The 13,181-nt window shown below is 39.3% G+C and overlaps 1 protein-coding gene and 1 long non-coding RNA gene across 2 annotated transcripts; both read right to left on the minus strand.

Moving 5' to 3' along the window:
- Window positions 1–304: 304 nt before the first annotated feature.
- LOC137974663 (uncharacterized) lies at window positions 305–1,251 on the minus strand. Its single transcript, XR_011117488.1, has 3 exons — window positions 773–1,251; window positions 604–705; window positions 305–415 (listed from the first exon to the last, which is right to left on the minus strand). It is a non-coding gene; the product is annotated as an uncharacterized lncRNA (long non-coding RNA).
- A 1,246-nt stretch (window positions 1,252–2,497) lies between these two features.
- Window positions 2,498–3,244, minus strand: LOC137977200 (uncharacterized). Its single transcript, XM_068824466.1, has 2 exons — window positions 3,145–3,244; window positions 2,498–2,898 (listed from the first exon to the last, which is right to left on the minus strand). The coding sequence occupies exons 1-2, from the start codon at window positions 3,242–3,244 to the stop codon at window positions 2,498–2,500; spliced, it is 501 nt and encodes a 166-aa protein (XP_068680567.1).
- Window positions 3,245–13,181: the final 9,937 nt, after the last annotated feature.

A 13,181-nucleotide genomic window follows, 5' to 3' on the forward strand; every position in this document is an offset into this window, starting at 1 on the left:
CTCTCCTGTTTCCCCGACCAAGTTTTCCATATTTCCATAGAATATATTGTCTGTATGCTGCTTTTCGAAAACTTTCCATCGAAAAATTGAAATCATCTGCTCTGATGTCGCAGCGAGCCTTAATACATACTTCTAAAATATCTCTGTCAAGGCAAATATTGTTGAAAACCTGGAAACGAGTTATGCAGTTAACCCTTTTGCAACAGAGATTTTCCTGGTCACTGGGCATAGGCCTGCAAACTCCACACCTGCACCACTCTGGAGAACTGTTGTTGCCTGGGCTTGGGGGAGGTGGTTGTGGTGCATTTTTTTCATCTAGCAGCTTCTTTGCAAAGTCCAAACTCCCTCTTCCCATTGCCAGAACATTCCTGAGGAGGTACTCTATATCCTGTCTAGTAAGGGTTGACACAAATTCCTAGACCAAACAGAACATTGCAAAATATATGAAATTATAAGTATGAACAAAGAAACCAACAGAGGGCTGAAAATCCTATTCTGGGACCTCGCAGGTATAAACAGCATTCTGGTTTATTTTACTAACGTTTAGGATATTAGTTATATGCAGACTACAGTGCATTTGTGCACGAATAATAAAGTCTTCACCTCTATTTGTGTTGCCGAGGACTGCACCTCGTTGAATAACTGCACTTGTCCATCAGGATCTACTGGCGTATTTACTTGTTCAGCCTCCGCCGCCTCACTTGCCTGTGGTACAAAGAAACAGTAAGCCAAACAAAATCTTCATAAAAGAAAATTGTGTTTTTCTGTTTACCTTGTTTTTGCATTTCGCTTTATTGCAAAGGCAATTCGAAGTGCAGTTTTGGTTAGTCGCCTTGCACGAACACGAACCTCGGCCAGATCTCCGTGCACACGCACCATTACATGAACAGCGCACTTCTGGAGCAGGTAAGTCCTAAAAGATACACGATAAAGCGAGGATGAAAATATAATGTTTATTTCATTCCACAAATAACAGCAGAGGCAAATATTCCGACAGTAAATTCGACAATGAATTGAAGTTTTGCACGTGGATTTATCACCTACCTCGGAGGCTTCAGAGTTTTCACGTTCTTCTGGATCAATCAACGACCCGTAAACATTTCTCTGCTGGGATTCATCGTTGGTAATAGATTCATCCACTTCCATGAATAACTAATACCAATTTCTAGGATTACTAAGACAATGTGGCAGAGAAAACAGCCTAAACACCGCGCGCGAAGCTTTGAATGTGCGAAAAGTTTTCCCGTCGAAAAAAATAGATAGCCAATCAGAGTGCGCCATTTAACAATAGAGCGATTTGAAAACAAAAACAAACGACCGCGTTGCATCAAGGATGAAAATGGGCCTTTAAGTGAAACATAAAACCTTGGCAATGAAATTTCTGTGAGGCTTTCCAAAACTAACTTTCCCATCAGGCCATTTAAAAGGATGATAAAACCCTTCAGCTACAGCCTGAATGTTCGGTTCTGGGTCATTTATAAAGGTTGTATTGTGTCCACTATTAACTCACACCAGTTATCTAAAGGTTTTTTCTCTATTATGTATAGAGTCAGCAGGAGTTAAATAACTGCAGAAAAGCTGGGTTTAGTAAAGATACAATAACATTACTCTGTGTGATTCTCGTGTGTTGTACCTCATAAAGTTAAAACAATAGGCGTCAATAGCACTGTTTATAAAAGTTCAGTTCTATATCACTCTGCAGGTGAACCATTACCTCTTCATATCAGGAAAGATAGCCAAACCTGCTACACAGGCATCTTCAATAGAAAGGAAAACTGAAAAGACCTGGAACAAGGGTTTTGCCATGCCACAGGAAGCCTACAAAGCCAGAAGCCCAGTAATCAGAGATGCCAGAGAATGAGACTAAAACATTAGGCTATTTTTTGCCATACACAGAAAACAATACAATTTGTAGCCGTGCATAGAACTGCAAAAACAAACAAAAGCTCCGTATGTGTGGGGTTCTCATAATTTAATGGTTTATTTAAGGTTATCCCCAAATACATCATGGCCACTATCTGACTGCATAACATATGTACATGGCCAAGAACAAACCTGTCAACAGCGTCCCAGTAAATTGTCTTTAATGTTGACAAAAGTGATCAAACTAGACTCAAATGGCCGTTTTAGGTTACAAAGAAAACTTCATGGACCCTGCCAAGCTAAAACATGCCTTAACAATATTGCTGAGCAGTTATGAAGCTCAATCCACTCATATCTGCAATAAACCCTAAGCTCTAGCTATAGGCATTTTCTAACAATACAATATCAAGAATGACTCAACTTGTTCAAACCAGTACTGTTAAACATCCAGCAGTTGAAATGCCAGAAGTTAAAATCTTTCAATGAGTACTACTTTTTTTCGATACAAATCATGCAAGGTTTGAAACTCAAATAAACAGTCTAGGCTTCTAACTTGCCAGTTTAAATGACATATTTGACACTGAATGGTATTTGAAAGCAATGATAAACATGACAATTGACAACACCATAGCTACTATGGCTTTTTAAGAAAACTTTGCATGAGACTCATAAATTGTTGTTGTTGCACTAGCAAGGCTGTCATGTTTTGACTCTGCTGTTGCTGTTGTTGTATTACCATCATAATCTCCTGCATCTGGGCCTGGCTTTTTGCTGCCTGTTGTTGCTGTGGTGCTTCCTGTGCCTTTTTCAGTTCTATTTCTTGCTCTCGTACCTTTCTTTCAGTCTCGCTTTTTTCTCTGAGGTATCCTATAGTCTCATCCCCACTTCTGTGCCTTCGCTTAGTGCTCACTGTCTCCTCTCCCACTTCCTGTCTTTTCTTAGTCTGGCTTACCCTTTCCATGCCAGTCTTTCTTATGTTTTCTGCCTTTTCCCTGTCTTGGTCATGTTTCTTAGCATTAACAACATTCCTACTCTCTAATTTCAGATGAGACCAAGATTAAGTAAACTTCAACACAACCCGACAACCTCAAGAGAATAAAGCCTCATTTCATACCTCCAAAGTCTCAAACGAGACGGAATCATTAGCAATGACATATTTCAAAAGATAATGCGTTGCGGTTCGACCCCTGGTATACTTTACGGTCTTCCAAAGGTTCACAAACCCGGTTGCCCTTCTCGCCCAATCGTCTCCTCCATAAATACATATAATTACAACCTCACGTCGTTTCTTGTTTAAATTCTCCATCCGATCTCCAAAAGTCAGCTTACAATCAAGGACTCTTTCAGCTTTGTAGACTGGGCAAAGTCTTAGAAACACCATAATGAGCTGATTATATGTTCCTTTGATGTCAGCTCTCTCTTCACTAATTATGTTCCACTCGACGAGACCATACAGATCTGCCTCACAAAACTGTACTCTCTGCCCGATCCTTCAACACTTCCACCTAACGTTCTGTTCACCTAAAAACTGCTGGAGTTTGCGACAAAGAAAAGCCATTTCATCTTTGATGGTAACTTTTACGATCAATTAGATGGTGTTGCGATGGGATCTCCACTGGGACCAATTCTTGCCAATATTTTTGTGCCATTTTGAAGAAAAATGGATACAAAACTTGGGGAATTGTCCGCCCATTTAGTTTCGCTACGTTGACGACACTTTCACGTTGTTTCAAAACAAAGAGGAAGCTGAAACGTTCCTAGGATGTACCAACAACCGACATACCAGCATTAAATTCACAATGGAACTTGAGGTGAACAATCAAATTCCATTTTTAGATATCCTCGTCAAACGCAATCAAGACCATACATTCTCCACTTCCATCTTCAGAAAGAAAACCTTCACAGGCCTCTATACCAAATGGGATTCCTTTACACCCCGAAAATATAAAATTTATTTGATTCGCCACTGACCTTTTGCTGTTTACGCATTTGTTCTTCATATTCTTTACTTCAATCTGGTTTGTCGGAAATTAAGAAACGTTTGCTCCAAAATGGTTACCCAGTAAAAATTATTTCCTATAATATGAATGATGTCTTAAACAGGCATCAAGCTAAATTTTCTAATCCTATCGCTACAGTCCCCAAGAAAGATATCATTCTGGTTTTGCCTTATTTAGGTTTTCTAAGTGAAGTTGTCACACGCCGCCTAAAATCGTGTAACAATAAATTTTATGGGTTTGTAAACCTCACCAGAGCATCCGTCGAATCAAGTCGTTTTTCCCTTATAAAGATCATATGTGCAAATCACAAAAATCCAAAGTTGTTTATAAGGCATCTTGTGCAATGAGTTTTACATTGGTAAAACGAAACGTAGCTTACGTGACCGTAAAAAAGATCATTTCAAAGCGCTCAAAGGGATTAGTCAAACTTCCGCGATTGCAGATCACGCAGTAAAAACAGGTCACCACATAAAATGGGACCATGTTCAAGTTTTAGCAAATGGTAGCTGTGATTTGCATTGTAAAATAAAGGAAACTTTATTAATACGTGACCTTAAACCAGCGTTAAACGAAAACGTTGACAGTGAAAAACTGTGGCTTTATTAAACGCTCAGTTTTCACTGCTATCTATTTATCTTACTACTTTTATCTTATTCTCTTTAGTTAATACCCGTCTTCTTAATTTTTATATATCATATTTGAATTTGTTAGACCGTCACTTGTGAAGATGTATGTTGTAGCATACAAAACGTCAAGTCAAGTAAAATGCGCTTTAGCATTATGTTTGTAGCCGCTGTGTGTTTTCAAAGTTTTCATCGCTTTCAAGCTGTCAAATTCGTAGACCGACCCGTTCCGAAACCGCTCCACATATTTTAGTGTGGGCCTACCACGAATGATGTGTCGTCTGTCTGAAATATGGGCGAGCAAGGCATCATCCTTCCAGTTAATCCTTTCCATGGTTTCAGGCTTTCACAAAAAGTCAACGCTGTTGCGGTTCTCGTCCCCAGTCTCCGTTAAGAACGCCTGGTATGATTAGCCACTTTTAGGACACAGACGACGAACCCACTGGCTTGAGGGCGATCTCATGTAAAACAAATTTGCTTCAGTCGCCAAGTTACACCACTGCTTTTATTTTCCTGAGTATATTTTTTCCTTCTCCTTTCATTATAATATCTCAGGTCAATTAAGGCTTGAGTCACATTCAATTCCCGACGATTTTAGAAAAAGCTAGATCCTCCGTGAGGATACACTGGGTTGCCTGTGGTACGTGCACCGTTCCAGACAATTTTCTTCAAGTTGGGGGGTCATTAAGACCATTTAAGGGGTCACCCAGAAGTCATACCAGCAGAAGCCCTTTGGCTCACAGGTTCTCACACCTTCGTACGAAGAAACAGATCTGTCCTTGCGAAATATGTAGCTCTAACAGTGCACGATATTGTTTTGGTATTGTCTATCATTGTAGTGCCATGTTAGAAGTCTTGGGTAAATAGCCTGAGAAGACATGTGGTTACTAGCAAAGTACTGAACCCAGAAAGATTGAAGAAAATAAATGGGAAGTGAGAAACATTGGCTTCTGGGCTGACATGTTGATAAACTTCTTTTCACCACAAGTTTAAGCGTGCCCTGTGAGCATCTGACAGCTTTGTAATACTAAAGTTTACTAAGGTTTAACCTTTTTCGGCGGGGTTAGTGTCTGGATGAGTGACCAAAAACATATACCCCTCGTAAAACAGAAGTATTGGACCGAAAATACTATTAACGCTAAGAAATGCGAACTCAGCAAGGTACAGATTTTGTTAGCTTGCTTTATGCAAAAACAAATATTGATGCAAAAGTAAATAAATATTGATACACAGTTTTTAGAAAGAGCACAAAGGAAGTTTCCAGGATGGTCGCTCGATAATGACATATTTACGACATGAAAACAACATTACATTTGAACCGTGAATATAAAATATAAACAGTTACGATCAGCGACAAACATTTTGGGAGATTTTTGCTACGTTCAATTTTGTTATTGCACGTTTTGGCTGCACAAATAAATCACAAAATCGAAAGTGACATCGCCGGAATTCAGCAGGCGCCGTGATTAAGTTACCGCGGCATGTTTACTTGCCAAACAGTGAAGCATCTGTGTCAAATGATGGCAAGATACCGGGTTTTTGTAAGTTTCTTTTTCTGTCAAGTGTTATAAAGTTTGACAATAAATGAGCGAATTCAAAACAAAGATCACAATCGCCCACCATTGTTTCTGCAAAGTCAAAAATTTACTCTCCAAGACGAGGTTATTTATCACCAAGTAATTCCATCATTTTGGAAATAGCAGCTACTTTATTATTCACCGGCGTCACAATTGTTTGCTGATTTTGGGGCTCATTTTGTTGAAACTCAAGCACGCTTCCAACAGACCTGTTTATTTTCATGAAACCTTTCCTGCTTACAGAGCCATACTAAAAATATCCTCCCGTATCACGTTTCAACCTTAAGGTCGAAAATTCAACACACAACATGATATTATAATTCACAAAGGCAGAAAATATCACAGAATCCTTTTCCAGCGAAACATTTTATTGAAACAAACAACATAAGATGCATTAAAACGCCATTCGCATTGCAATGACTTTCGACGTCATTGCTGGTTAACGACAATAACAAACTCACGAAGCAGAATGTATATTTGTATTTAATCAAGTTAGCACAACAGAAAAACGCTAACCTCATTTTGACACGAAAATGCTTTACTATTGCCATAAAAACTATCCAGTTAAGCTCGCATATTGTAAAACATGATGAATTCATAAAGGCCACCTTTTCCAGGGAACAATTTTTTGAAACAAACATATTTGCTCTTATGCGTGAAGACAAGAAACTCAATCGTGTCAAATTACCATGTACTTCAGGTTCAAACCCTTTCCTGAAGAACCTTTTCCTTGAATAACAAGAAAATGCTTTACTACTGCCATAAAACTATCCAGCACGCATATCATAAAACATGATGAATTCATAAAGGCCACCTTTTCCAGTGAGCAATTTTTTGAAACCAACAACATATTTGCTATTAGAGGCAAAAACCCCTTCCTTTTTCATTACGTGCGTGAAGAGAAAACACTCAGTTGTGTCAAATATGCGCAATATTACAACAAACTAAAATTTCAAGATCAAACCGTTTCCATGAAGAACCTTTTCCTTGAATAATGAAGCACAAAATAGACGTCAAGCTTTCTTTCAAATAATTCTTGGCTGTCACATTTCCAATTTTTTTTTTACCTGAAGTCTGTGCAGAGTTGATCACAGATACACTTAAGGTGTTCGATTAGTTCTCTGTCTTTGTTGGACCCATAAGTTACCAGAGAATTTTCCATTTGGTTTCAGTGTTCTACATAACAGCACACTTGGCAAAATCTTAGAAATGCAGCTCACTTTGATTTCGGCTCGACGGGCGACAGATTGTTGTCGAAGTCCATTACTCGTCGCTTTTAAGATTCCACCGCCTGTCTTGTTCAGTAACCAAATGACTTGCCATTATTGAGCTTCATAAGGGTATATGCATTTGAACCGAACGGGCGCCGTGTGGAAAACTCCAGTGGTGCTTGTCGAGGACATGATGATAGATAACGAGTCTCTCCCGCTTAACTTCGACGGCCCTTATTTACAATACCTTCAGCTCCAAGGTGACAAGGTAACGTGGATTAGTGATCTTGAATCCCTAAAACATTTCGTTGAAAAGGGTTTGAAACAACAAGGCAAATATGGTCGTCGCCCGGCGGAAATTCGAAACAATTTAAAAGCTCTGTCAACAACCTCACTATTACTTGGTACAGTAAAAAGCAACTCACTCTCGCCTTCCAGGGGCGAGATGGACCCGTTTTAAAAGGCAGCTTGACCAAACTTGTTCGAGACAACGCAGGGAGAACCGATTCAACGGGCTCGAATGTCTCTTCAACGGTCGAACAAGTAAATCCATTGTTGTTTGAAGCCAATGACATTTATGCTAATCAACCAAGGGTAGCCGAAGCGGGACCAGTATTTTCCAGTCAAGAGAGATCTAATACTGAATTAGTTGCTGAAATAGAAGGTATAAAACTTGACCTCCTTATTCTACAAAAGGTAGAAGCCAACTCTAATCTGCTCTCGATAAATTGCCAAAATCGAGAGGAATTTGCTGTTAGCGCCGAACTTTGTGAATACAAAGGGAGGTGTGAGAAACTGGAATCATCTATATGCGAAAAAGAGAGAGTTATCGAAGAACTTGAGGAGAAATGTTTGTCTCTCGATAATCGTGCTGTATCATTGGAACAAGAAAATGACTCACTAAGGCTTGCATTAAGGCTTATTGTACAAGAAAAGAACGAAGAAGACTCCCATCACCAGCAAGAGACGAACGAGTGTTTTTATCAAGTGAAAAACTCGGGCACGAATGTTGGGTGTAATAAACGCAACCAACGTAAAATGTCAACTCAGAATAATATCGTGACGCGTAACAGGTTTGAGATCCTTAGTGATGCACAAGATGATCCAACAGAGACAGAGGCAGCAACACACAAAATCATCCGGCGACGGCAAAACAATCAACGGGCGCCATATAGGTCGTCTCGCAGTAATCCTGGTGAACCAAGGGAAAATCCTGCTAACGATGATTTACGCGGTGAGGTCGGCAGAGAGAGGAGTGCCAGCAGTAAGTTTACAACCCTATTGATTGGGGACTCCATGGTCAAGGATATTCACGGTAAGAAATTAGCGAAAGCGGTAGGGCACCGAGTGGTGGTAAAGTCATTTTCTGGAGCCACAACCAAAGCCATGAGAGATTACTTAAAGCCTAATTTAGAACTCCAGCCTGATGAAGTGGTGCTACATGTACGTACAAACGATCTGAACGCTAAAAACGGCAAAACATCTAAAGAAGTTGCAGAAGCTATTGTTGATCTCGCTAAACAGATAGTGGGGTCTTCCGAAGCTCAAGTCATAGTCTCAGGACTTGTAACACGAAAGGACAAGCTTAATGATAAAGTCTCAGAGGTGAACAGGCACTTGACGAAGTTTTGCCGTCAGAATGATTGGAGATTTATTGAACACAATAATATAAACGAAAAGGGGTTAAACCGTGGAGGTCTACACCTGAATTTTGCAGGTAACAAGCGTATTTTTAAGAATTTTTATCATGGTCTAGCTCATTGAACTTTTACTATGCCTTCCATTAATGCCGTGCCGTTGGAAGGCAACAGTCAGGAATCATCGAGAAGTCCGACTCATAATCCTATTGATCGTTCTCGAGTATTGCCCTCCAAACGCGGTTTTAAGCTGGCCTCGATGAATATAAATAAATTGACCACTCATCTTGATGAACTCAAGAACTTTCTCGTAAGTAACGATATAGATGTTCTCGCAATTAACGAGACTAAATTAAATGAATACATCACCGATAATGAGGTCAGTATCTCTGGTTATGATATAGTTAGACGTGATAGAACTACATATGGAGGTGGGGGCGTTTGCTTTTATGCCAAAAAGTCAATTAACTTTTCGGTGCGCAACGATCTTTGCATGGGCAGTCTTGAGAACCTTTGTATTGAAATACGCAAACCTCGTTCTAAATCATTTATTGTTGCTACGTGATATAGACCACCTAATTCGCTTGTTAGTATATTTTCACCTTTTGAAGAGTTGATTGGGAAATTGGATTCCCTTAATACTGAATTCTACCTTTTAGGGGATCTAAATCGCAATATGGCCGCATCCCAGTTTGACAGCGATACACGCAAATTATTAACTATCACAGATGTCTATGGTCTTCAACAACTCATAACAGAACCAACAAGAATAACCGAAACTTCTGCAACATTGATTGATTTAATTTTTACTAACTATCCAGACAAGGTGTTATGTTCAAGTGTGCGTCATATTGGCATTAGCGATCACAGCATGGTCTATGTCTATCGAAAATTAGCCATTAATGGACAGAGTAAGGGTCACACTAATATAACCTATAGGAATTTTCGAAGTTTTAACCGTGATAAATTTCGTAGCGATGTTGCATCTCAAGATTGGGATCACATAAACAATTCTTCCAATCCAAATGATATGTGGAATGAATGGAAGGAATCCTTTTTGGCTATTGTTAACAAGCACGCTCCATTGAGAACCGCTCGTGTTCGCGCGCGGGGTTCCCCATGGATTACTTCTGAGCTTAAAAAACAGATGCACGATCGAGATATTTTGAAACTCAGAGCAATTAGATCAAAAAATCCTAATGATTGGGTTCACTTTAAAAGACAGCGGAACAAAGTCAATAGTGCGACTAGGCTAGCGAAGCAAGTTTATTATCAAAATATGCTAAGCGAGCATAAGGGTGATTCCCGCAAAACCTGGCAGATCATCAATGAGCTGTCTTCCCGAAACTTCGTGGAAACGTCTGTAAAACAACTGAATGTAAATGAGCAATCAGTAACAGCTCCAGCAGAAATAGCGCTCGAATTTAATCGTTATTTTGCTACCATTGGCCCGAAACTTGCAGGTGATATTCCTTCTTCAGATGGCAACAGCTATCTGAATTATCTCACTAGCACGGATAAGGAGTTTCAGTTCCGCCCAACCTCCACAAATGAAGTATTTTCACTGCTGAATAAACTGAAAAAATCAAAGGCAGTCGGCCTTGACAAAATTTCTTCTCGACTTATTCGTGAATGCGCGGATCTTATTTGCAAACCGCTGTGCTATATTTTCAATCAGTCATTAAATGTAGGTGTGTTCCCAGATGACTGGAAGTGTGCACGGGTCACTCCTCTGTTCAAACAAGGGGAACGTGATGACCTAAACAATTACCGCCCAATTTCCGTTATCCCGGTTATAGCCAAAGTGTTCGAAAGAATAGTTTATAACCAATTATATGCGTACTTAACAAAGCATAACGTAATATGTAAATGCCAATCTGGTTTTCGCTCTATTCATTCCACCGTTACGGCTCTACTTGGGGCTACGGATACTTGGGCTTACAACATTGACCGAGGAAAAATAAACGCTGTTGTTTTCCTAGACCTAAAAAAAGCTTTCGATACGGTTAATCACGAGATCCTTTTATCTAAATTAAATAATTACGGCTTACATGGCATTTCTTACAACTGGTTTAAGTCCTATTTGGACAACCGCACTCAAAAGTGTTCCATTAATGGATCACTTTCTAAAACTTGCTCACTAAGTTCCGGCGTCCTTCAAGGGACTATTTTGGGTCCATTGTTGTTTTTGCTATATATCAATGATCTGCCAAACTGTCTAACGAATTGTGTGCCATGGATGTACGCAGATGACACCCACCTAACATATGCGGGTGACAATACAAACGACATAGAATCAAGACTTAACCATGATCTAGAAAATGTTAAAAAATGGTTGATAGCAAACAAACTTACCCTGAACATGACAAAAACCGAATTTATGCTGATTGGATCAAGGCAGAGGTTGTATGCTCTCACAAATCCTCCAATTCCCGAGATTAATGGTGCTCCTATCACTCAAGTTTCTGTTGCTAAATCCCTGGGCGTGCTTATTGATAATAATCTTAACTGGAGTAGCCATGTCGATAAACTGACAAAAAAAGTAGCTTCTGGAATTGGAGCCCTCAAACGTATAAGGCATCTCGTTCCTCAGACGACATTGCGCTCTATTTATCACGCTTTACTTCAACCGCACTTTGACTACTGCAATGTCGTCTGGGGAAACTGTGGTATCACGTTACATGACAAATTACAAAAACTGCAAAATAGAGCAGCCAGAGTTTTGACCTTCTGTAATTTTGATGCAAATGCTAGCGAGCTATTCAAAGTTTTAGGCTGGAAAAATCTAGTTAGGCAGCAACAAATTGCGCTGGCCACAATGGTCTATAAGTGTTTTCAGGGGCTAGCACCGGAATATCTATGTTCTAAATTTACAAACCGCGAATCTGTTTATAGTTTAAGAGACTCTGAAAGAAAGCTTAATGTTCCGTTTCCGCGGACAAATTATTATAGAAACAGCTTCAGCTATAGAGGTGCTACTGTCTGGAATAGCTTACCCTTCAAAGCGAGACAAGCAGAGTCTCTTGGGCTTTTCAAAAATCTGATTAAAGACTTATTTTAGTATAAAGCACGGCATTCATGGAAAGCAGCTTTAGAATTAATATAGTTTAATTGTATTTTATTGTAATCATTTTAAAATTTTACCTTTTGTAATTTAGATTTTAGCATTGTTTGTAATCTTAGCTGATGATTTTACCGTGCATAAATAATAAAATATCATATCATATCATATCATATTTTGTTCAAAGATCCTCTAAAACGCCACTCGCGTTACATGACTTTCGACGCCATTGCCGGTTAAGTTTATCATTCTACTGTGTCCACCAGAGAAATCTACGCATTTCCACTACCCTCTCTATCCCAAGAAAATACGAGCAGAAGGCTCTATGCACAAACATACCACTTAGCAGGGGAGTGACAGGCAAGACTTTTACCGACACGGAAAAAAAGAAAAAAAAGAAAAAAACGAAAATCCCACCCACTTTCCGACTGGGATTGCCATACTGGCAACCCAGTAAATATCAAAGTCTTTGAGTTTACATCCAATCACACTCATACCTATTAAAAGAGCCTGTGCAAAGCAATTGTCAAAATGTAATATGACACTCGCACAGCCCGTTAATTTCGGAGCCAAAATCAGTGTTTGTAATATCGTGCCAATTCCCACCACTTAATGCATAAAAAAGTAAAAAAAAAAAAAAAAAACAATTGTTGCTATGAGTAAAAGAGATACTTATTACTATTAATCGGCCAGGAATGACCACCAGAATATATTTATTCTTTAGGTAAAATCAGACGAATTTACGTTCTTCACAACTTCCTAACTTGCACGTTTAACAAAAAAATAATTGTACCCAGAGTAAAATACCAACCACTATGGTAGCAAGTAACTACACATGTTTCTTTTTAGTTGTAAACCATTGGGATTAAAACCGATTAACCAGTGGGAATCCGTAGAACTCGCAATCACACATAAGTAACTCGTGTCCGCCATTTTGACACGCGAGGGCACAGCTCAACACGCAGCTAGCGTTGTCATGGCAGGAAGCCCACCAATGTGCACTTAGGAAACGTTTACAAGGCGAATACACAAAGTTCCAACATGCAGGACGAAGAGGAGGCAGCTTCGATACGTTGGACGAGATAATTTTAAGGCTAAAAAGCATAACTATCGTCTATTGCGCGCAAGTTTAAAATTAACTGCTATAAAGCTCTCATAGTATTAAATATTATTTCATTATTTTCTTTTTTGTGTAATATATAATAAACG

Source organism: Montipora foliosa, chromosome 11, assembly GCF_036669935.1.
Source record: "Montipora foliosa isolate CH-2021 chromosome 11, ASM3666993v2, whole genome shotgun sequence".
Taxonomy (NCBI): domain Eukaryota; kingdom Metazoa; phylum Cnidaria; class Anthozoa; order Scleractinia; family Acroporidae; genus Montipora; species Montipora foliosa.